Genomic DNA, 22817 nt, shown 5'->3' with positions numbered 1-22817 from the left:
GAGCAGCGCGGGACCCGTGCCGCTACCTTGAGCTTCACTTCCTGATCCACCTTCAGCAACGAAGCCATGGCCGGACCGGGCCGTGTCCGTCCCGCTGGAGACCGGAGGCGCTGAGGGCTCCGGGGAGGGGGCCGGAGGGACCTGAGGAGTCTCCGCTGCCCTCGGGACCCGGCCGCCCTCGCTGGCTCTCTGGCCGCTCGCTCGCTCGCTCCCTCCGTGCCGGCGCCCGCCTGCCGCCTGCCGCCTGCTGCCTACTCGCTCCCCTGCTCGCCCTCCCGGCTTTCGGCGCTCACGCCGGAAGTTGCGTCACAGGTCGTCGCCCGGACTCCGCCGGGAGGCGCGCGTGGTCCGCGCAGGCGCGCTGCGGCTCGGCCCGCGCTGGGGCGGGGATCTCGGGCTTCCGGCTTCCCGAAACGGCGAAGGGAAAGTGCGGGCGCTGCGGGCGGAGGGGTATAGAGGAGAGCGTCTTGGAGAGACCCAGAGACGCTGGCCCCTCCGTTGGCCCAGAACTCGCCTTCAGCAGCGACCTACACCGCTGTCGCCCTCAGGACGACCCCGTCGCGCCTCAGTGACGTGCGGGAGGAAGCAGGTGGCCGGACCAAGTTCAGGGTCGCGCTGAGGTTCCCGCTCCCCTCCCGGGGCCGCCGCCGAGCGCTAAGGCTAAAGCCACACAGACAGGTTCCGCTGTGCCCTTTCCCCGCCCCGCTGAGCTCCGCGGCCTGAGAGACCAGCAACGTGGTGGGCGTGGGCAGGTGGATGCCCCAGGTGTGGCAGCGCGGGGCCAGGGCGAGCTGGTGTGGACAGTGAATCTGGACCAGAACCAGAGCTGAGTCCCGTTTCCTCACGGGAACCTGAGGCCGCGTCCCTTCGTTCACAGCGCACTCGGTGCGTCTCTTAGCGTTGGCTTTTCCACTCCATAAAACGGGCCAGGATGCAGTAGGGTGCCAGGCTCCGGTACAGGTTAGAGCCTTTTAGTAACCACATTTTTTTTTTTTTTTTTGGTCGTCTTGAGACAGGGTCTCACTGTGCAGCTCAGGCTGGCCTTGCCCTCACTTTGTAGTGCAGGTTGGCCTCGAACTCGCAGCGATCCTCCTGCCTCAGCCTCTTGGTTGCTGGGATTACAGGCATGAGCCAACACCCCCGGCAGTCATCACATTTTTTTTTCCGGTACCGTGGATCGAATTCAGGACCTTGCACTTGCCAGGCAGGCGCTTATGCCACTGAGCTATATCCCCAGGCCCAGTCATCACATTTTAAAAAGAAAATGAGAGATGAAATTAAGTTTAACCATATGTTAGGTCCAGCTTATACAGTCAGCCTTCTGTGTATTTTGAATCCACAGGACCTAAACAGCAGCAAGTGGAAAACACAAATTACACATGTCCAGACTTTTAAATTGTCGTTATTCTCTAAACTATAACGACTACTTACGAACCATTTTCATTGTATTGGGCAGTACTAATCTCCCAGGACACCAGGGGATGACTGTACTATCGTTTAAGTGTATAACCTATATAAGAAATAGATGTGGCACATCCCTGTAATCCCAGCACTCTGGAGGGTGAGGCAGGAGGATCACCACAAGTTTGAGGCCACCTTGGGCTATGCAGTGACTTCATGGCTGGCCTGAACTGCATAGAAAAACCTTGTCTCAAAAAAAATTTTTTTTATGTTCTTTATATCAAGACTTTAACACTTGGTGTATGTTTTTACACAACCTCATTGTGCTACTCAATAGCTACCTGTTCCTCAGCTCTAGGAAATAAAAGGAAAAGAAAGGCCCCTGGTCAGGTAGGGCTTAATACTGGACAGACTCCAGAGTAGACTCACTGCATCACTGCAAATTTTGATTACTGTTAGGAAACAAGTGGCTAACAGACTATCATGGGTCTATTTTAGATAGGATGGCTGAGAAAAGCCGGCTGAAGGAAGCCACAGGCGGTGAACCGGGAGGAGCGGGTGGTTAGATTAAATGCAAAGACCCTGCATCAAGTTTCCATTCTGGGGTTCCCCTTGCTGGTGAACATTCACCTTGGGGCGGCCTCTGCACTAGGGGAGGTGGAGGAGTATACAGTTAATGTGCAGTGAAGTGAAGCCGGGAGTGGTAGCACATGCCTGTAATCCCAGGACCCAGGAGGCTGAGGCAGGAGGATCGTTGTGAGTTCGAGACCAGCCTGGGCTACATAGTGAGTTCAAGCCCAGCATGAACTGCATAGCGAGACCCTGTCTCAAAAAGACAAAACCTGACTACAGCCTCTAGCATCAGAGAGACCTGCCTTCCAGTACCAGCTCTGCACTAACTAGAATCCGGGCCGAGGGCTGCGATGCTGAGTCGCAACTGCAAAATGGAGTTTTAATAAGTGCCGGTAAGTAATTCATAGTACAGAATTCTGTGGGGTTGGTGTAGCTGTGAGAAATGGTGTTCGTGAGAGACAAGACAGCAGATCATAGCAGCCATGGTCAGAGAAGCTCTCTGCGCGGTGCCCAACATGAGGCCAGCAGTCTAAACCGAGCTGTGCCAGGACCACGCCCCTCTGGAGGCTCCCAGGGAGAACCTGCTGCACTCCCACTTCTAGCTCCCGGCAGCCGCAGGTGTCCCCTGGGTCGGAAATGACAGTGTTTCTCTTCACATCCCCTTCCTCCTCCTCGTGTCCATGTCCAGACTGCCCCTTCTAATGACGCACCAGGCGTGGTGGATGAGGGACCACCTGATCGACCACAAAGACGCTTTCAGAGGAGGGCGTCTTCAGCGCCTTTGGGGAAGGAGGGACATATCCAACCCAAAACACCAACATTACCTAAAACAGTCTTACTCATCCGCCGTGGCAACGGCTACGTTCTGTCCTCTTTTTATTTATTTATTTTTTCTGGTACCAGGAATCGAACTCACGACCTCACACACTTGCCAGGCAGGTGCTGTGCCGCTGAGCTAAATCCCCATCCCTGTTCTGTCCTCTTGGACAGCAGCCGTGACGGCGGTTCACTAACCATCCCTGCCGATCCAGAATAGTGCCCGGCACACAGCAGGGTCTCAGGAAACACTCGGAACCCATCACTAGGGTACGATGTTGGTTGCCCAGGACCCTCACATACAGCGCATGGTCACTGTCACTTTCCAGGGCATTTTCTCTATGCCAGGCGCACTGTGCTTCGAGCAAGCCACCTCACCTCCCCCTCACACGACCATGTCCCGTCCAGGACTGCGTGGTGTTCTCACGCTGTGAAGGAGAAGACCAGGCTCAGAAGGGCTGGCAAAATTGCTCAGAGCCAGGGGGCTGATGTATGGCAAAGACTGGTGTGAAACCCAGCGGGTGAGACGTCTGTCTTGGCCACTTTTCCCTGGCTAGGACACGGTGCCCAACGCCCTCGACTTCATGGAAGAGGGGTTTATCTGGCTCACGGTTTGAGCCCAGGGGCGGCTGCTCCAGGGCGGGGCAGCATGGCAGAGAGGCCTGGCGCGGCCAGGAAGGAGGCAAAGGGAGCAGCCAGGCAGGGCCACCTCTACCCCAGTCACAGCCCCCAACAGCAAGTCCGCTGGCATACAGCACCCCGGGGCCAGGCCCCTTCCCAACTCGGAGCTTTGAGGACACTGCAGATCTTTATTTTTTTTTATTTTTCATTTTTACTTTTGTCTTTTTGAGATAGGGTCTTGCTATGCAGTTCAGGCTGGCCTTGAGCTCACTTTGTAGCCCAGAAGTCCTCCCAACAGTCCTCCTGCCTCAGCCTCCCGAGTGCTGGGATTACAGGCGTGCGTCACCACGCCCGGTGACACTGCAAATCTAAGCCTTTGTGACAGCTGTCAGTGGCAGCAGGGCAGGAAGAACGGAAGACGCCAGACCTAGGTGCGGACAGCGCGGGTGTGAGTCCACGTAGCTCCGCTAGAGGGCGCCTGGCGCTGGAAAAATCGCTTCGGAAGGAGGCTTAAAGACTTAGCTACGCACTCAGCAAAGGCCAGAAAAATTGACCCACTTCCACGGGGCGCACCCGACCCCCCAACAGGGGCTAGCATCCCTTTAAAACTATAGGGAGGTCACTTCTGAACGTGGGGGTGATTCTCTAAGCAACATAAATCACCAAGAAAACAGGTAGATTTTTTTTTTTTGAGGCAGGGTGTTGTTATTAAGTTCAGGCTGGCCTTGAACTCACTAGGTAGCCCAGGGTGGCCTCAAACTCTTGGCGATCCTCCTGCCTCAGCCTTCCACGTGCTGGAATTACAGGGGTGCGTCACCACACCTGGCCAACGAGTACATTTTACTTCCTAAAATTGTAAAAATTTTGCACACCTGGAAAATACCTTAACTTGCTAAGCCATTCACGAAAACTGCTTAACGTTCTTTGAGAAAAAGATTAGGAATGCAATAGATACATAAGCAAAGGAATCAAACATAATTCATAAGAGAGGAACCGCGATAGGCGCACAGAGGGCCAAATCATCAGCCTTCCGGGTAACTGGTGACGGCAGTTAGAATGCCAGGGAAGGGCCTTTTGTTTGTGCTTTCGTCCCTCAAATATATGAGCCACAGCACGGGTCCAAGCTTCAAAAACAGCTCCCTCCGACAGCACTGCAGCTGCAACAGAATTATGGGCAACCTCTCTGAAAGCAATTGCCAACATTAAGCAAAAGACATGAAAAGGGCACGCTCTCCATTTGCTACCCCCAGCTCTGAGGCTCTGTCACAACAGTGCCCTTCCCTGTGGCATTGTCATCACCAAAGCTGGAAGCATTGGAAAATTTCAACAATAAAGAAATACGCTGCTGGGGATGTAGCTCAGTGGCATAAGCGCTTGCCTGGCAAGCCTGAGGTCAATTCCCGGTTTAAAAAAAAAAAAGAAAGAAAGAAAAGAAAAGAAATATGTTAAAGCTGCCTGTAATAGCCGCTACTCAGGAGGCTGAGGCAGGAGGATCACATGTTCAAGGCTGGCCATGAGACAAGACCTTGTCTCAAAATAAAGTATGGAAAGGGGACTGGGGATTTAGCTCAGCGGCACAGCGCCTGCCTGGCAAGCGCAAGGTTGTGAGTTTGATTCCCGTTACCAGAAGGAAAAAAAAAGAGGAAGAGAAATAAAGGGAAAAAAGGTAAGTTGAGCAGGATGTGAAGAAATTGAGACCCTTACACACTGCTTGGGAGAAGTGTAAAATGGTGTAGTCGTTTTGGAAACTAGCCGGCAGTCCCTTGAAAGGCTACACATAGAATGACCATGTGACCTTGCCTCCCACTCGCACATGGAGACACCCAAAAGAAGTGAAGGTGTCCGAAACAAGCTGTGGACGGGTCTCAGAGTAGCATGATTCATGACACCCGCCGCGGAGACAGTGCACGTGTTCCAGAGCCGAGAACTGGAGAAATGGATATGGCAGGCCTGAGCAATGGAACATTACTTGGACATAAAAAGCAATAAAGCTGGGTGTGGTGGCACATGCCTGTAATCCCAGCACTCAATAGGCTGAGGCAGGAGGATCATTGCCAAGTTCCAGATCTGCCTGGGCTACAAAGTAAGCTCAAGGCCAGCCTAAACTGCATAGCGAGACTCTATCTCAAAAACACAAAAATAAATAAATTAATATAATGATAATAATAATAATAAAAATAAAGGGTTGGGAATGCAGCTCAGTGTGAAGGCCTTGGGTTCAATCCCCAGGACTAGAAAAACAAGATCCAAACCAAATCAAAACAAACAAGACCACGAGACACTGAAGGCAGAACACAAATGGCTCGGCCGAGGAGTGACATATCTCCAGGAGAAACAAGGATTTTGAGAACACAGGGATCCGCCTCCTCGTCCACCTCTTTGGACTCAGCCTCCACCTCTGGGCGCCCGGTCTCCCCGCCCACTCCGGCCCCTTCCCGGCACCGCCTCGGGGCGCGGTGACGTCACGTCCGGCACCAACCGGAAGTCCTCCGCGGCTCCCGGAAGCGCTCAAGCCTGGGCGATGGCAGACTTGGACGCCTCGCTCCGGGGCGTACCCGAGGCCGCGGCGCCCCCACGGTAGAGCGGACCTGGGTCCCGAGGTGAAAAGCGTAGGGTGAACTGCGTCTCAGGAGGGAGCCTAGGACCCCTGGCCTCTCCCCTGCCTTGGCCGGGCTGCCCCCGAGCCCGGTCCGCCCGGTGCCTCGGGCTCCCGCAGGCGAGGCAGGTGGTGGCCCCGGCCGGAGGGCCCCTGACGTCGCCTGCTCTTCCCCGCTGCAGGAATGGAAGGGTCCAAGGCGTGCAGCAGCACCATGCAGGTGAGCTTCGTGTGCCAGCGCTGCAGCCAGCCCCTGAAACTGGACACCAGCTTCAAGATCTTGGACCGCGTCACCATCCAGGAGCTCACAGGTCAGCGACCCCCGTGAAAGGGCATGGTCAGCACGTGGTCCGCTCCCCGCCCCGGGCACAGGAAAGAGCTCTGACAGGGTGTGCCCTCTGGAGCAGGAAGGTTGGTGTTTCCCGGCCCCCGCCCCAGGGAAAAGGCGCGTGTGCGAGAAGGAGCCGCGGTGGCGCGGCCTCGCGTCCCGACTGCGCGACAGGCATTACTTCCCTCGGCCCCCCCAGCGCCCCCTGTGGCGAGCCCTTCTCACGGCAGCGCGGGGACCCGGACTCAGGCAGGTGAGGGGCTCCCAGAGATCCCGCGCTACTCCGTGGAAGAGTCGTCTCAGAAGCCCAGCAAGTGAGATGACGTCTCGGACAGACGGCGGAATTGTCCTTTGAAATTAGCTGATGGGCCTGGAGTCCGCTTCTTACTTGAAAATCTAAACTTGCCTCATAAGAGAGTTGTAAAGATTATTTCCAGTTTTTGGAGGGTCGGTTGTTCGTTTGGTTTTGACACTAGATCTCGCTAAGCAGTTCAGGCTGCCTTGAACTCACTGTGTAGTCCAGGTTGGCCTTGAACTCACAGTGATCCTCCTGCCTCGGTGTCCGGAGTGCTGGGATGACAGCAGTGCATCACTATGCCTGGCTTTGTTTTGTTTTTTGAGACAGAGCTCAGTATGTAGTTAGCCCAGGCTGGCCTGGAACTGACTGTAACCCAGGTTAGCTGCAAAGTCTCCGTGATTCCTCCTGGCTGCTAGGGTTACAAACATGCACCACCGTGCCTGGCATCTCCTCGTAATTACGGTTTTCACTCTTTTCTCTCTAAGTTGTTGTACTGTGCGGTACGATGTGATATTTCAGTACGTATACACACTGTGCAGTGTCCAAATCAGGCTGGGTGTTTGTGTCTCTGCTGACAGTTCTCACTTCTTAGTGATGAGAGCACTGACATCTTTCCCCCAGCGCTTTGGAGATGCGCAGCGTGTCCCCGGTACCAGCAGTCACTGTTCTGTGCAGTAGAACACAGAACCGGTGTTTCCCCTTTGAGCAGAACTTGGCCTCTGCCCCCGAGCTCCCCGCCTGTCCACTCTGCACTCCCAGCCCTCAGCCCGGTCACACCACTGTGCTCCCAGTGCCTGTGAGGGCCAGCCTTAGGCTCCACCTGTGAGTGAGCGCAGCGTCATGTCCCCTAGTTTCACCCGCATATCGCACGTGACAGCATTTTTCATCTTTTTTTTTCCTTTTTTGTTAAATAGGATTTCATTGTGTATATATTGTGCACTTTTTACAAATGGGTACGCTCACATAATCCTTTTTTTTTTTTTTTTGCCTTTTTTGAGACAGGGTCTCACTATGCAGTTCAGGCTAGCCTTGAGCTCATCGTGTAGCCCAGGCTGGCCTCAAACTCGCAACAATCTGCCTCAGCCTCCTGAGTGTTGGGATTACAGGCGTGCGCCACCATGCCCGGCTTGGGCTCTTTTTAAAGTAATCATTATATCCTTTTTATTTTTTGTCTTTTTGAGACAGGGTCTTGCTATGCAGTTCAGGCTGGCCTTGAGCTCATTTTGTAGCCCAGGCTGGTCTCAAACTCAAAACAATCCTCCTGCCTCAGCCTCTGAGTGCTGGGATTATAGGTGTGCGCCACCACCCTAGGCATGATATCCATTATTCATGCCTTTAAATTTTTAACAGTCTCTGCTGGGTGCAGTGACACAGGCCTTTAATCCCAGCACCCTGGGAGGCTGAGGCAGGACGATCAAAAGTTCAAGCCCCAAATGGGCAACTTAGTGAGATGCTGTCTGAAAATAAAAGGCTTAGATTTGTGTCTGGCACGTGTGAGACCCTGGATTCAATCCACGGTACTACAGAAAATGAAACAACTTCAGCATTTCCTTAACTTGCCTTAATGGGGAAAAGAGAAAAGACAATAGATTCTTTGTGTAAGTGTTAATTTAAAAAAAGAGTAGGAGTGTTAATGAGGATGTTCCAGATTCTCTTCCTATAGTTTAGTAAAGTTCTCCTGCTTATATAAAACTGTTCCTTGCCGGGTTTGGTGTTGCACACCTGTAATCCCAGCACTCGGGAGGCTGAGGCAGGAGGATTGCTGTGAGTTCGAGGCCAGCCTGGGCTACATAGTGAGACCCTGTCTCAACAAAAGAAAGAGAAAGGAAAAAAGACTGTTTCTCGCTCAGTATTTTCCTTGCTTCTAGCTCCATTACTTACCACAGCCCAGGCGAAGCCAGGAGAGCCCCAGGAGGAGGAGCCAAACCCAGGGGAGGTAATAAAGTGGGGCCTGTGGTTCTCCTTGTACAGCTCATGTGCTGTGTGGGAGGCTGGGTGTGTGACTGTAAGAGTGCAGGCTGTGAGCACAAGTCACTAATGTGGAAGGGACCCCAGGAAGCTGCCCTTGGAAGCAGGGGTGTGGCTGGGCCTGGAACACCTGCAGGGGAGCCCTGCGCAGGGGCCGCTTCCTGTGGGGTAGCGCTTAGCACACACCTGAGACTTGTCCTGCCCAGGTGACAGGAAGTGGCTGGGGATTTCTGCAGATGGCTAGAGAAGGCCCTCGAGCAGAGGCCAGGAGCCTGGCCACCGAAGTCTGTGACTCACGTATGAATCCTGTCGCGGGGTTGAAAGTGGAACTGTCCACGCTGCGGCGTGGCAAGCCTTCCTGCAGTCTGACCTGGCTGTTTCCTTGTACCGTGGTGGGGCAGTCTCTCCCCTGCCCCAGCTGCTACACGTTCAGAAATGTAAATCTCATCATAAATGCAGTAAACATAGCTAGGAAGTGCTGATCCCCACCAGAACCAATCAGACAGGACTTCCAGTTCCTCTGTACCAAGGACCCTTCACAGCCCCGAAAACCCCGTCTCCTCCGTCTCTGTTCCCCAGGGCGGGTGATGTTGACGCAGGGAAGAGCCAGTGGCTGTGTGGCTGCGCGGAGCGCTAACACTCTGCTCTCTTTCCCAGGAGCCATTTGTTGAAACGCGCCAGGACGGCGTCTCCCGCAGGTTCATCCTCCCAGCCAGGTGCCTGCTCTGCCCAGTCCGGTTCCCTGCCACAGGCCAGCAGGGTCTCAGCCCGGAGTCTGAGACCTGAGCCAGGGGGTGCTGACGAGTTGTCACCCTGCCTGGGGCTCTCAGAGGGAAGACGCATGCCTTATGCCCGGCCCTCCGCCCCGCGTTGGGTTTCCACATAGCTGGTCGCACAGGGGACGGGTGGTAGGCTGATGGGGGCTTGAGGGATGTGGCGGGAGGCTGGCTGACCAAAGAGATGGCATCTGAGCGGCTTCGAGGAGGCAGACGCTGCCAGCTGCCCAGGCCCCTAGTTGTCACTGGTGCTGCAGAGACAGCTGGTGGCGAGGACTGCGAAACTTTCTATGGGGTCTTCCCTGACGCTCTTCCCTTTCTGCTGTACACACAGCGGTTCCACGCCCTCCGTAGTCTGCCTGGGCCTTCCTCGGGCTGAGTGCCCTGTGGAGCCCAGCAAAGCCTTCCCCGGGGGAGAGGCACCCTTGGGAGGCGGCCGGGCCGGGCCTTCGAGCCCCTCAACCAGGGGCTGGTGGTGTCTGCAGGATGATGTCCACAGAGAGTGCCAACAGCTTCACGCTCATCGGGGAGGCGTCGGACGGTGGCACCATGGAGAACCTCAGCCGCAGGCTGAAGGCAAGTGGGCCTGGGCCGCATCCAGCAGCAATGCCCGCTAGAGTGGGGTGGCCCGCCCTGACCTTCCCATACTTCCAGGTCACCGGGGACCTTTTTGACATCATGTCAGGCCAGACAGATGTGGATCACCCACTGTGTGAGGAGTGCACGGATACGCTCCTGGACCAGCTGGACACGCAGCTCAACGTCACTGAGAGCGAGTGTCAGAACTACAAGTGAGTGCTTCGGGCAGGGCCTCACCTGCTCCCGGCTTCCCTGTCACGTGCGCCATCCGTCCCTGTCCCCGGCAGGCGCTGTCTGGAGATCCTGGAACAGATGACCGAGGACGACAGTGAGCAGTTACAGCGGGAGCTGGAGGAGCTGGCCCTGGAGGAGGGGCGGCTGATCCAGGAGCTGGAGGAGGTGGAAAAGAACCGCAAGGCGGTGGCAGAGAACCTGGAGACGGTGCAGGCCGAGGCCGAGCAGCTGGACCAGGAGGAAGCCCAGTGAGTGCCCCGGCCCCTGTGTCCCCACCCTCCCCTGTGGCTGAGTGCGGGCGGCTCCCGCGAGGCTGTCCCGTGCGTGTCTGTGTGGTAGGCAGCTGAGCCAGGCAGTGTGCACTCTGGATCCTGCGTCATTTTTCCAGATCTTTTTTCTGGGGGTTCGTGGTGGGTCAGGGATGAAAGGTCAGTGTGATCCTGTGGAAAGGGGGTGCTGGTTAAAGAGAGGGTGCTGGCCGAGGCTGCAGTCTTGGCTCCTTCCAGAGGGAACGGCTTGTTGGGGTGAGCCAGCCTGTGTTTGTACCAGCTGAGCTCAAATCCCGTGATGCTCTTGGCCTGAGAGAGCCTCATCTTTCGAAGAGACCCAGTGTCCACACAAGGAGCGGGGACAAAGTGGATTTTTTACCAAGTGGTGTGACCAGCGCACTGGTACTGGTGCGTAAAGGATGATAGCATAGGGAAGCGAGGCTGAGGAGGGTCATTTCCGGCTGGTTTGTGGAAGAAGCCACTCAGCTCACTTCTGAAAAGGAGCAGAAGTACAGGAGGTTTCTGTCCTAGTTGAGAGGGGTCCTTTGCTCCTGCACCTTCTCTGCATCTGGGCAGCTGGAACCTGAGACAGTTTTGTGCCTCCCATGCAAAACAGCGAAGGCACACGTGCGCGCTGACCGGGTCTGTGCAGATATAGAAAGTGCTGGACCCAGAGGGCGGTGAGGTCAGAGAAACTGGCCTCCAACACGGCCTCCGCGGGGCTGGCTGTCACAGGTACCAGCGGGAGTACAGCGAATTCAAACGGCAGCAGCTGGAACTGGACGATGAGCTCAAGAGCGTGGAGAACCAGATGCGCTACGCCCAGATGCAGCTGGACAAGTTGAAGAAGACCAACGTCTTCAACGCCACCTTCCACATCTGGTAAGGAGGGGGGCGAGGCGCAGTGCAGCAGGGACACTGCAGACCTGGGCCCTCGCCGCGGACTTCTGAGCCGGGGGCCCCACCTCCCCAAAAGCAGGATGACAGGTCACCTTCACCCCAGCCGGGTGCCTGCCCGTGCCTGGACTCACAGGCTGCACGCGAGCCTGTATCCTGTGACGTTTTCTCTGTCCGGCTGGCCAGCACGTGTCGCAGTGTTACTTGCGTCCGATGGCTGTACTTCCCCGAGCGGGGCTGGGGAAGGGCGTCAAGACCAAAGCGGGAGCCGCGCTGAGTTTGCAGAAGGGGACACGTGCACAGCCCTGAGAGCCAGCAGGGTTTTTGTCACGTGTGTTTGTGTGTTGGGATCAAACCCAGGCCCTTGTGGATGCAAGGCAGGAGCTCTGCCACTGAGCCCTGTCCCGAGCCCGAGCACACAGGTTTTGAGGGGGCGGGGCTGAGTGTTCGAGGACACCTTACTTTCCACTTCAACATCTGAGCGGAAGGGACAGGGTGCCTCAGGCTTCGGGCGCGTAGGGGACATTGCACCTGGAGCTCGGGCAGGGGGATGCACACCGGGTGCAGAGCGGGGCTGGCTCTGGTGTCGGGAACCCGCTGCCTGCCCCACAGGCACAGCGGCCAGTTTGGCACCATCAACAACTTCAGGCTGGGCCGCCTGCCCAGCGTCCCCGTGGAGTGGAACGAGATCAATGCTGCCTGGGGCCAGACTGTGCTGCTGCTGCACGCCCTGGCCAGCAAGATGGGCCTGAAGTTTCAGAGGTGAGGGAAGCAGTCTCCCGGAGGTGCGGTGCAGCCCTTGGAGGTCCTTGTGGGCGGTGGCCCCTTTCTGTCTGAGTCTGGTTTTCCATCTGTCAAGGTTCTTCCCACTGACAGGGTGATTGGTGAGCCCAGCCTTACAAAACCTCAGTGTTCCTCAAGAGAGTTTCAGTTATTTTTTAAATCTGACCCACTGGGAGGCTGAGGCAGGAGGATCGCTGTGAGTTCAAGACCAGCCTGAACTGAACAGTGAAACCCTGTCTGAAAAAGACAAAAAAAAAAATCTGACCCCCAAACACATATTAGTCTATGATGTATTAGTCTAAAGGCCCCTGGACATTTATATAATAAATGCAGTTTTTTAATAAACAAAGTCTTTTTTTGTTTGATAGTTTGTTTTTTGAGATGAAGTCTTGCTAGGTGGTCTAGGCTAGCCTTGAACTCATGTAACCTGGGATAACCTCAAACCCGAGACCCTCCTGCTTCATCATCCCTGATGCTGGGCTCACAGGCGTGTGCTACCACACTCGGCAACGAAGTCTTTTCACTGTGAATATTATGGGGAGGTGGGAGAGAAGTGCGTGGATAGGAAGCAGATTGAAAAGCCAGCAGTCATTTTAGGCAGAGTCGTGAATCCATCTCTGTCTTCCCCTCACTTTAGGTATCGGCTTGTTCCCTATGGAAACCATTCATACCTGGAGTCGCTGGCAGACAAGTCCAAGGTACAGGGTTCTTAGTCCTCCTAACAAAGTGATTGTGTTTTAGGCCTGGGCTGTAGCTCACTGGTGAGCACAAGCCTGGCATTCACAAAGCATTGGCTTCCGTCCCTGGTACTTAAGAAAAAAAAAAAGGGTTTGCCTTTTTTGGGGAGGGGTACCAGGAATCAAACTCAGGACCTTGCACTTGTCAGGCAGGCAGTTGTGCCGCGGAGCTACATCCCCAGCCCAGGTTCGCCTGGATGTTGGCATCAGGAGCCTTCTCAGACTGAAGGGGCAGTGCATGTGCAGGCATAGTTCTGTGTGGAGGAAGTCAGGCTTTCTAGCCCATCGAGAAGGGCAGGGCAGATCAGACCGTGTGGGCCAGGCCGAGGAGGACCCTGTGGGGTGGGCCTGGCGCATCCCCTGTTGGGAGACACCGCCAGAGTGCTGGATTTGCTCAAGGTTGTTGCCGCTGTACAAGGCTGTGCCACGCTCATTTCCAGTGGACACGGATGGAGGATGGCCGGAGAGGCCGACAGGACTGGGGACCCCCTTTCCGGGCACGGTGGCCACAGCCATTCTCTCACTTGGACAGGAGCTGCCGCTGTACTGTTCTGGAGGGCTGCGGTTTTTCTGGGACAACAAGTTTGACCACGCCATGGTAGCTTTCTTGGACTGTGTGCAGCAGTTCAAAGAAGAGGTGGAGAAGGGCGAGACGCGGTTCTGTCTTCCTTACAGGTCAGTAGCCCCAGACTGAGGAAACCTCGGGGGGACCAGATGGAGTGGTGTGGAAGGGCTGTGAGAATGTGGGCAGGCCGTGTCCGTGGTGGGAGGCAGAAGCCAGTGCAGACCCCCACGCCGCCAGGCGGGTGGCAGAGGCTGGCCCGGCACTGAAGGCAGGCGGTGTGCGGCTACCAGGTCCTGGAGTCGCAGGTGGTTCTGGGACTTTTCTCGGCACCAAGCTCAAGCTGCTGTCCAGTGTGAGGCAGGCTTTCCCCCGCAGCCTCTGGAAATGTACAGGAATGCTGCCCGGGAGTCCGGGATGGGTGGAAACACTAGCCCGAGACAGGAAGGTTGAGCTGGGCCTGCCACCTGACACACAGGCCTCCTTCCTTGCGTGAGCTGTGGAAGCCCAGGAACACAGAGCCAAGTGCTGTGACCCTCACTCACCCCTGTGGGCTTCTCGCCGCTCGGGTGTGTGTCCCGCCCCTGCACCGCAGCGGCAGTGAGGCTCTGTGACAGACTTCTTGATGTTGGACTTTCAAGCAAATCCAAAATACAACATAGTTCCCCACCAAGAACTCCGTTAGATAAGGTGACCTGCACGGTGCCGTGATCTGTCCCTGCCCTGCCCGCTGGCCGCGCCACGCTGGCTCGGGTCTCAGTTACAGAGCTCTTCTGTGCCGCCCGCAGGATGGACGTGGAGAAAGGCAAGATCGAGGACACCGGCGGCAGCGGGGGCTCCTACTCCATCAAAACCCAGTTCAACTCCGAGGAACAGTGGACAAAAGCACTCAAGTTCATGCTGACCAACCTGAAGTGGGGTCTGGCCTGGGTTTCCTCGCAATTTTATAACAAATGACTTCCTTTTTTCCTTAGGGGGATGATCGCCCTAAAGGCTTTAAATTTTGTTCTGTTTGAAGAAAAAGTTTTAAACTAAATTTGGGTGATATTAAACAGCACGCTTACAACACCAAAAGAGACAAAATCCCCAAAAGCCGCTTTATTTTAGGGTAACATGTGGCAAGTGGTTCCCGGAACTGCAGCCGCCGCCCCGGCCTGGCTTTGACTCCTGCCCCTGCCTTCCTTTCTTTGTCTCCCTGAAAAACGACTCATTGCACTTTCTTGTTTTAACCGAGTTGAACCAAAGCTGATGTGCTTTCACTGGATTTTCTCTCTCAACCTCCTGCGCTTATATAAATACGGAGTAGAAACTCTGGTTTCTACTGGGACGCAGAGCTGTGCGAGCGCCGTTGGATGACAGCGAGAACGGCGTGCAGGCTGTGCCCGCGCTCTGCGTGCGATCACGTGATGCCCCCGCGGGAGCCTGAGACTGAGCCCGCTGCTCCCCTCCCTGGCTCCGGCTCCGACACTGACTGGGAGCCCTGCTCTCCCCGCAGCGGGCTGGGCCGGCCGTGCGGGCGTGGAGCTGGTGTGTTGGGGACGTTCCGTTCGGAGAGGTTGTATTTGTAATAAAAGGTTTGCTGTAGTGTGGTAGCTGGACGGAGGGCCCCCGTGTACACTGTGTTCTGGGAAAGCTGACTTCCCGGCAAGTGTGTGGCAACCCTAGTGAAGCGCGAAGGTGGTTTGGTTTCAGTTTTTAAAAAACTAGTGGGGAAAAACCCAACATCCGAGTGAAAACAGCCCTGCAGGAAAAACGTATGATGTCGCTTTCAGACAGAACAGGGACCTTACACCAAAGGAGACACAGGGGACCTCTATGACAGTCACCCAGAGTCTTCTCTCTCTGTCTGATGGTCCCCATTAATGAAATTAAAGGAAAGCCAGGAATCGCTTGTTAGAAACGAACCAACATTACGGATCTACCTCGGCCTGGCTTTTTGACAGTCTCGGTCTGAGGAGACAGAAAGGACACACTTGCCCCCCTCCCCCCTCCCCTGGTGCATGCAGAACGAGCCTGAACTTGGCAACCATCAGCTCCCAGAGGCTGGGAGCATGAACGTCAGCGTGGGAGGCTGTTGGCCTCGGCGCCTTCTGCCCGCCTTGGCGGGAGTGGGAGTGGGAGCCTGAGCGGTGGCGCTCGCTCCCAGGCAGCCTGCACGGGGGAAGCAGGCTGCTGCCGCCCAGGGGTGGTGGCTCCGACGCCGTGGATCAGGACTGCGTAGGAGAACTCGGCGATGCTCCCCGAGGCGATGCCGGTGATGCTGTGCAGATGCCCCATGACCTGCAGAGCAGACCGGCCTCCTGTTACCTGGTGGCCTGGGCACGTGTGGGTGTACACACGCATGCGCACTGCTTGGGATGCTGTCTGCGGCCAGATGAGAACTTCACTTCCCTCCACCGACGGGCAATTCAGTCAGACCCTGGTGCTACCTGGAGGCCGCACCACGACAGGGCACCTTTGCCCACTGTCAGCATGGTGTTGCGCTCGCTCGGCAGGTCCTGCCCTGGAGACATTTCCGGGGAGCGCAGGCCGGGTGCTGGGCCTTGACATTTTCTTTTGGGAGATTGCTCTCGCTGAATGTTCGCAAGCCGTGGGTCATAGCCATAGGGAGAGCTGAACAAGCTCAACGCAGGCTCTCATTTCCCATGAGGAAAACGAGCACACGCTTTGGTCCTGCCAGTTGCCCCACCCTGGGACCCACTCTCTGCCTGCTGTACCATCCCAAGCCTGGGGCGTGGCGCAGTGACCTCTAGGTGTCCTGCTCTCCGAGGGCCGATGGACCCGCGCCTGCTCCGGTGCCTACCTCGCTCCAGCATGAGTGGTTCTGGATGAAAGCACTGGCCGCAATGATCCCCGCTGCCAGCAGCATGAAGTCCTCCTCCACGGAGCTGAACTTCTCCCTGAGGGATTAAAGCCCTGTTCACGTCGGAGCTGGAAGGAAACACGGCCTCCCATGTCCCGAGGCCCTGGGACCTCAGCTGGGACCTCTTATGTTGGATGTGTAGACTGAGAGTGGTCAAGCACCGGCTCCTGACCTGCGCCCATGTTGACGGCTCAGCTGGAGCCGAACGCGAGCCTCTGGCCAAGTGGCTGACAGCTTCTGTTGCCCATCTGTCCCCGAACAAATCAGCAGTGGGGCTTTTGACAGCTGACTTACAGTAATCAAACACTTCTATCCAACTTGCAATCCTGTGACTGTTTTTTTCTCCTAAGTGACTAAGCAGTTCAGTGATCTCAAATTATGAACAGCTAGAAAGGAAAACCTAGGAAGGAAAGTGTGTTACTTTAACTTAAAGGTAAAAGTAAGAGCCTTCAGGGCCTTCCTGGTTGGGCTCAGCATGCGGGCAGCTGTGAAAACCGGGCCCAGCCCACCCTGCGTGCTGCCCCGCCTCCTTGCCTCCGGGAGAGCCCGTACCCCTGCAGCTGGCTGGGCGTGGTGTTCCCCACAGCAGACCTCAGCAGGCTCTTGTACACAGGTTCATGCAGGAGGTAGACCAGGTCGAGGAGGGTCAGGCAGGTAGCGTGCAGCTGTGTGGCTGGGACCACACAGCCGTTGTACCCTGGATGGGATGAAACGGGCACGGTGGGGCACTGAGCAGCTGTTCTCTGCCCACCAGCACCGGGTACGACAAGACACTGTTCAGCTACTAGTTGCTAAGTTCCATGAGCAGGTCAACTTTAAAAGACAAAAGAACAGGAAAGAAGCCTCCACCTGCAGCATATGTGCCGTGGGGGGGGGTCCTCTTTTTCCTTTTTTGCCTTTTTTTTTTTTTTTTTTTTTTTGTCTTTTTGGAGACAGGGTTCCACTGTGCAGTTCTGGCTGACCTTAAACTCACTTTGTAGCACAGGCTGGCCTCAATCTCAAAGCAATCCTCCTGCCTCAGCCTCCTGAGTGCTGGGATCACAGGCATATTCCACCATGCCTGGCTGTTTCTCTTATCTTATTCCTGTCCATAAAATTTACTCTGACCCTGTAATAAGAGAAGTGTGTGTGGAGCCCAGGTGGAAACTAACTGCTAAGCCTCTGACAGTGCTGGAGGGGACACCTTGGTCACCCAGGGGCACCACAGTCTTCCTGCTCTTCCTCGCTGGCAGATCCTTCCCGCTGTTCCCAAAGCTCTGGGCACATTTCTGTTGCCCTCCATGAAAGTCTCCGACCCACATTTCCCAACTCAATGTACCTAAAACTTCCAGGAGCATCTCCACGTACTCCAGGGGGGTAGAGAGGTTGATCTGGAAGTCCAGGGACTTCAAGATGTCCAGCTCCGACTCCAGCAGATCCTCCTTAGTGTACGGATACCCCAGGGCCTGGAGGAAGTGCAAGGCCATGAGGTTGTTGATGATCTGAGCAAAGGAAAACCAGGGGGGTCAGATACAGGCTGCACACACTGCGCCACCGCAGAGCTCCGCAGGGCCTGCAGCTCGCCCTGCTCCCTCCCCCCCACCCCCCTCCCCGCCCCTTCTTTCCCTGCCTCCCTAACTGTCCCCTGGTTGCTTAGAGCCTCAGATCGTCTGCTTTCTCTGGGCACACGCCTGCAGCGGGGCACTCCCAGCCGTCTGGACTGAGCCCTGCTGGCTGTGTCTTTCCCACTCGGTGAAGAATCCCTCAGGCGCAGGTCAGTGTTTCCAGGCTGCAGCCCCGTGCCGAGCGCCGCCACAGAGACCAGCGTCCGCGGCACACGTGACCCTTCACTGCACAGGCGAGGGTGCGCCACACGGTGCCCTCCTCAGTGCGACCGCCCGCCCCTACTGCTGACGGGCTGGCAGTTTGGGCACCTCGGTAAACTGTCCTTGAGGCTGAGAGAAGGACGGCTGACCTATGTGAACAGTGGCATCTGTCCAGCAGTTCGACTTTGGGAACAGGACTTGGGGCTATTGAATGACCGCCTCTGTGTGCTTAGGGGGTGCGCTGGGGAGCGTAATTACTCTCTGGAATTTCCACCTGAGCGCCGTCACCTGGCCTAGGCGTGGGCCTCCCAAGCCACCTCCCGTGAGCTGGTTTCTCGCTAACAGGTGCCCACAAGCAGCCCCCTGCTTACTTTGTAGTGGAAGGAAAGCTTGCTGGCTAGCTGGACACACGACACCAGGCGGAGGACAAACTTGCTGCAGAGCTGCTCCATCCGAGCCCTCCAGTTGCGAGCCTCTGTCCGCTCGCTGTCCCCCACCTGGGCCTCGGCCTGCGCGCAGATGTCCTCCGCCTGCTTGACCATAAACCTGCGAGGAGGGGAGGGGCACGTGACCACCCGCACCTGCAAATAAAGGGAGCCTGTGCTTCCACCTGCTCCACTGCACTCTCCCGGGTATCAGATGCTGGCTGGGACATTTACATTCACAAATAAAGGAGGGTGAGCCGCCAGCTCTCCTGGGGAGGGAGGGCAAGCGTCCGCTCTGGTTAATTCGGGAGCGTTAGCCTCTCCTGGCTCGCAAGGGCTCTGCTCAGGGTTTACCTTTCTAAGATTTCTACAGCCTGGTAGCTCACGGATTTCTCCAGACACCATTGTTCAGACAGCAGAAAAATGAACTCTGCCAAACAGAAAAGAAGAGGCTCGTTCACGAGGGCAACCAACACCACTGCACGCTCTGGGTCCACACAAAAGCCCCACGGGGCTGGGAGTGGGGGGTCAGGAGGTGAGAAAGCTGAGCCCGGTGACCAGCGTGGAGCTCAGCTGCCTTTGCAGCCAGCAGCGATCAGAGGCAGGACAGGCACACGATGCCCCTCGGTGACCTGCGAGCCGCCTGTGGGGAGCCCTGATGAAAGGCTTGGCAGGCCGCACACAAACACCAGCTGGCCTCTACACAGCACCAGGAAGCCAGCTTCAGGAGGGCTCGGGGACTCTGTCCTCAGCGCAGCGTTGGGAGGGCCAGGAAGGCGCCTCCTGTAGCTCCAGGGCCTTGTGACCCTGTTTGTTTAGTTGCCACCCTCTGGAGGTGCCCACAGCTAGATGTCGCCTCTCCCCACAGGCAGGCGGGCTGGGCAGTCCAGGGCGGCTGGGCCTCGCCCCCAGCAGGTGAGTGGCAAGTGAGCTGTTTTGTTCTACTGGGAGTGAGCTGTTCTGAAGACACAGGCCCTGAACCGGGGAAGGGCAGGGTACTTGGCACAGTTCCTGCTCCCTGTTCCTCTTTGAAAGAACAGCCCCAGATAGAATTCTACTTAGCATGCAGTATCTATCACAAGGGGGTGGACACGGAGCAGCTGTCAGCCTTCTATGGAGACAGCCTGCAGAGCAGAGAACTTTTAGCATGAAGCAGTGCAGTCTCAGGCTGAGTGGCCTTATCGGAAATGCTTGAGCATGAGTGTTTCAAATTTGGGTTTCTTTTGTTTTGTTTTTCTGTATATTTTAACATCTGCATTTTGGCAGGCATGGTGGCGCATGCCTGTAGTCCCACCACTCAAGAGGCTGAGGCCAGAGGATTGCTGTGAGTTCCAGGCCAGGCCAGGCTGCAAAGTGAATTTGAGGCCAGCCTGAACTGCATAGCGAGGCCTTGTCTTAAAAAGAAAGAAAAGAAAAGAATATTTGGATTTCTAATCTGAAATCTGAAATGGTCCAAAACTCAACATCATGTTGACACTCAAAGAATTAGAGAATTTTGGATTAAAGATGCTCACATTTGTACATATATAATAAAATTGTCATGTTTTCAAATGAAATTTGACTTTCTTAGAGGAAAAGCTATTTTAAAAAATCAAACTAAAAAAAAAATAAAAATCAAGCTAGCAGCTGGGCATGGTAGTACAGGCCTGTCATCTCAGCACTCTGGGAGGCTGAGGCAGGAGGATTGCAAGTTTGAGCCTAGCTTTGTGACTTAGCAACTTAGCAAGACTCTGTCAAATAAATAACAAACAGGGCCAGAGATGTAGCTCAGTGTAAGGACCCCAGATTCAATCCTAAGTACTGAAAAGAAAAAACACAGCTCAAGCTATCACAAGATAGTTTCACAATCTACCTGACACAAAGTACACAGATGCATGTACAAAGCCTTATCTAACACAGACCACAGCCTGCTGGTAGAGTCCCACCCAAGAGACAATTAGCAAAGCAATTCAGCAAAATGTCCTAGGACACATAACTATGTGTTACTAGCTAAACCTTTTATTGTTGGACTTTAGGCTTTCTTAGTTTTGTTCTTGCTCTATCTCTTTCTCCAGCTGTTTGATTTTGTTTTGCTTTTCACCGGAATTCTGTGGGAACTCTTTATTCTCCAGGAACACTGAGCACGGTCTGGGGGGTGGGTAGGAGTTATACTTCATCCTTTCTGCTGGCACCTCTTCTCCTCCCCAACACTCGGACCTACTACTAAGATAACACCTCCCTTCCAGAACTAGGACTCCATCTTCTCTTTCCCATTGTGGTGCTGGGGATTGAACCAAGGGCCTTGTGCATGCAAGGCAAGAGCTCTACCACTGAGCCACATCCCCAGCCCTCCCACTGCTTTTGATTTTCTGGATTTCTTTCTTTTTCTTTTTTTTTGGGGGGGGGACAGGGTCTCACTATATCTGGACATGAACTCACTCTGTAGTCTAGGTTGGCCTTAAACTTACCGTGATCCTCCTGCCTCAGCCTCCCAAGTGCTGGGTTTATACCCATGCACCACCATTCCTGGTTTGCTGTCAATTTTCTTGAAAGCCTGGCTGACATACCTGCTGCTTCCACTTCCTCATCCACTCGGTGATAATTTTCTGTAATCTGGCTTCCACCTTTCCCAGATTGCTAAAATGACCACCTCAAAGGCCAGCAGTGGGCCCCACTCTGAGCTATCATCGCCCATCAGGCCTCACTCCTGCAGTTCTCCTGCCACCAGGACACTGCCAGGACCGCTCTGACACCCTGCAAACCTTCCTGGGGCTAACTCTACCTCGCCGCCTGCTCATCCGACTCCTCTCAAGTCTGCCCGCTCCGGCTCCCCCAGGCACCGTCCTTGGCGGGCTCCTCTTTCCCCTCTAGGAGCTCACTTTGTGCCAGGGCTGCAAAAAGAACGTTAGGGAGATAACTCACAAACTTCTCTTCCTAGTGCTGACCACTTTTTAAACAACCTCCCAGCAATCTTCCTCTAGTCTTCAAGCGCCCGGACCTCAGCAAGTCCAAAACCAAAGCAATTGTTTTCTCGAACAGAAGTTACATTTCCTCCTCTTTCTTTTGCTAGTGTGGTCATCTTGGTTGTTTTGGATTTTGGGCGGTACCAGGGATTGAACCCAGAGCTTCACTTATGCTAGGCAAGTGCTCCAGCACTGAGCTACAGGCCTTCTTGTTTATTTACTTTTCAAACCAGACTGTGCTAAGTTGCCTGGGGTGGATCTGAACTTGCAGTCCTCCTGCCTTAGGTTCCCAAGTAGCCGGGGTCACAGGTGTGCACCACCACACCAGCTGCTTCTCTTAAAGGCATCATCAGAGCCCCAGTCTCTGGGGCCCGACCCTGGGCACTCATCTTTGCCTTCTTGGCTTCTTAGATTCACCCAAAACAGAACATAGATTCCTTTTCTTTTTTGTTTTTTCTTTTTGTCTTTTTGAGACAGGGTCTCACTATGCAGTTCAGGCTGGTCTTGAGCTCACTTTGTAGCTCAGTCTGGTCTCGAACTCACAAGGATCCTCCTGCCTCAGCATCCCAAGTGCTGGGATTATAGGCATGCACCACCAGGCCTGGCTCTTGATTCTTCCTCTGATGACATGATGTTGGTGCATCCTTCCTGTCCACAAAACATCGCCCATACAACGTGTTTCTTCCCTCTTGCGCCACTTATGTAACCCTACTAGCACCTCCTCATTTTCTGTTTGTCCTGTTATCACCCAGAGATTGCACTGGATCTCTATTTCATGTTTTTATCCCACCAACATGGATAAGAAGAACACGTGTTAAAGAACCAAGACTTGGATGCTGGTAGGGTGCATCTCTCATCCTAGCACTTGGGAGGCTGAGGCAGGAGGATGGCCTCGAGTTTGAGGCCAGCCTGGGGTACACTGCAAGGTCCTGTCAGAAAATATTAAATTAAAATTTAAAAAACTAAAAACGGAAGACAGAAACACATCTCTCCGAGTGACCCCAGCCCTTCGCCGCCGGAGCTGCACACCCACGAAGCGCGTCTCCCGGAAGCGGAAGTGGCCCTGGCGGCCCGCGGCCTCGCGCATAGCCCGCTCGTTCTGCTGGGCCAGATGCAGCAGCGCGTCCTCAATGGTCTCGGTGGCCACTGCTCCGAACTGGAAGTTACCCAGGGAGGCCGGCCTGGGCCTCGCAGCTCTGTCCATATTCAGCAGCCGCCTGGGGCCTTCCTAGCCCGCTGCGGCGTGTCTGTCTTCGCCTCAAGTCTAAGGGAAACCCACGAGCACCGCCGCGTCCAGCTCTCTCAGCATTTCCCGCTCCAACGGTCGCCGACCCCTTAGCCAAT

General features: G+C 55.3%; 3 protein-coding genes across 8 annotated transcripts in view; 1 reads left to right on the top strand and 2 right to left on the bottom strand.

The window, feature by feature from the left end:
* The window catches only part of Psme3 (proteasome activator subunit 3), a 5953-nt gene extending 5715 nt beyond the window's left edge, over nt 1-238 (bottom strand). The window contains exon 1 of the mRNA XM_005394479.2: nt 27-238. Within this exon, the coding sequence (XP_005394536.1) occupies nt 27-68 (42 nt within the window). The 5' untranslated portion in view covers nt 69-238. The remainder of the gene's footprint in view (nt 1-26) is intronic.
* Nucleotides 239-5885: 5647 nt separating this feature from the next.
* On the top strand, nt 5886-15022 carry Becn1 (beclin 1, autophagy related). 2 transcript variants are annotated; one of them, XM_013519257.1, is made up of 12 exons: nt 5886-6011; nt 6190-6318; nt 8484-8569; nt 9259-9317; nt 9863-9953; nt 10032-10168; nt 10244-10438; nt 11195-11341; nt 11969-12118; nt 12777-12837; nt 13409-13551; nt 14227-15022. In XM_013519257.1, the coding sequence occupies exons 2-12, from the start codon at nt 6192-6194 to the stop codon at nt 14393-14395; spliced, it is 1365 nt and encodes a 454-aa protein (XP_013374711.1). In that variant the 5' UTR covers nt 5886-6011; nt 6190-6191; the 3' UTR covers nt 14396-15022. The 2 variants fall into 2 exon arrangements, with proteins under 2 accessions (XP_013374711.1, XP_005394538.1); XM_005394481.2 differs by having other exon boundaries at nt 5887-6011; nt 8502-8569.
* Cntd1 (cyclin N-terminal domain containing 1) lies at nt 14522-22807 on the bottom strand. 5 transcript variants are annotated; one of them, XM_013519258.1, is made up of 7 exons: nt 22503-22807; nt 18886-18961; nt 18478-18652; nt 17620-17746; nt 16854-16998; nt 16242-16338; nt 14522-15718 (listed from the first exon to the last, which is right to left on the bottom strand). In XM_013519258.1, exons 1-7 carry the CDS (start codon nt 22675-22677, stop codon nt 15497-15499), a joined length of 1017 nt encoding a protein of 338 aa, XP_013374712.1. In that variant the 5' UTR covers nt 22678-22807; the 3' UTR covers nt 14522-15496. The 5 variants fall into 5 exon arrangements, with proteins under 5 accessions (XP_013374712.1, XP_005394539.1, XP_005394542.1 ...); XM_005394482.2 differs by having other exon boundaries at nt 17620-17782; nt 22503-22806; XM_005394485.2 differs by having other exon boundaries at nt 17620-17782; nt 18478-18687; nt 22641-22806.
* Nucleotides 22808-22817: the final 10 nt, after the last annotated feature.

This window comes from Chinchilla lanigera, unplaced genomic scaffold (genome assembly GCF_000276665.1).
Source record: "Chinchilla lanigera isolate Chin_1 unplaced genomic scaffold, ChiLan1.0 scaffold00050, whole genome shotgun sequence".
NCBI classification, from domain to species: domain Eukaryota; kingdom Metazoa; phylum Chordata; class Mammalia; order Rodentia; family Chinchillidae; genus Chinchilla; species Chinchilla lanigera.
The sequence above is the reverse complement of the archived record's forward strand: the minus strand, read 5'-3'. Positions and strand labels throughout refer to the sequence as shown.

Excerpts from the sequence above, each read along its gene's own strand:
- Becn1 (XM_013519257.1), top strand. The coding sequence starts at position 6,192 with ATGGAAGGGTCCAAGGCGTGCAGCAGCACCATGCAGGTGAGCTTCGTG. Across the intron at positions 6,319-8,483 it reads CACCATCCAGGAGCTCACAG|TATTTTCCTTGCTTCTAGCT; the intron begins GTCAGCGACCCC and ends TTTCTCGCTCAG. Across the intron at positions 12,838-13,408 it reads CGCTGGCAGACAAGTCCAAG|GAGCTGCCGCTGTACTGTTC; the intron begins GTACAGGGTTCT and ends TCACTTGGACAG.
- Cntd1 (XM_005394482.2), bottom strand. The coding sequence starts at position 22,677 with ATGGACAGAGCTGCGAGGCCCAGGCCGGCCTCCCTGGGTAACTTCCAG. Across the intron at positions 18,653-18,885 it reads GCTGTAGAAATCTTAGAAAG|GTTTATGGTCAAGCAGGCGG; the intron begins GTAAACCCTGAG and ends CCCTCCTCGCAG. Across the intron at positions 16,339-16,853 it reads ACGCCCAGCCAGCTGCAGGG|GGAGAAGTTCAGCTCCGTGG; the intron begins GTACGGGCTCTC and ends TTAATCCCTCAG.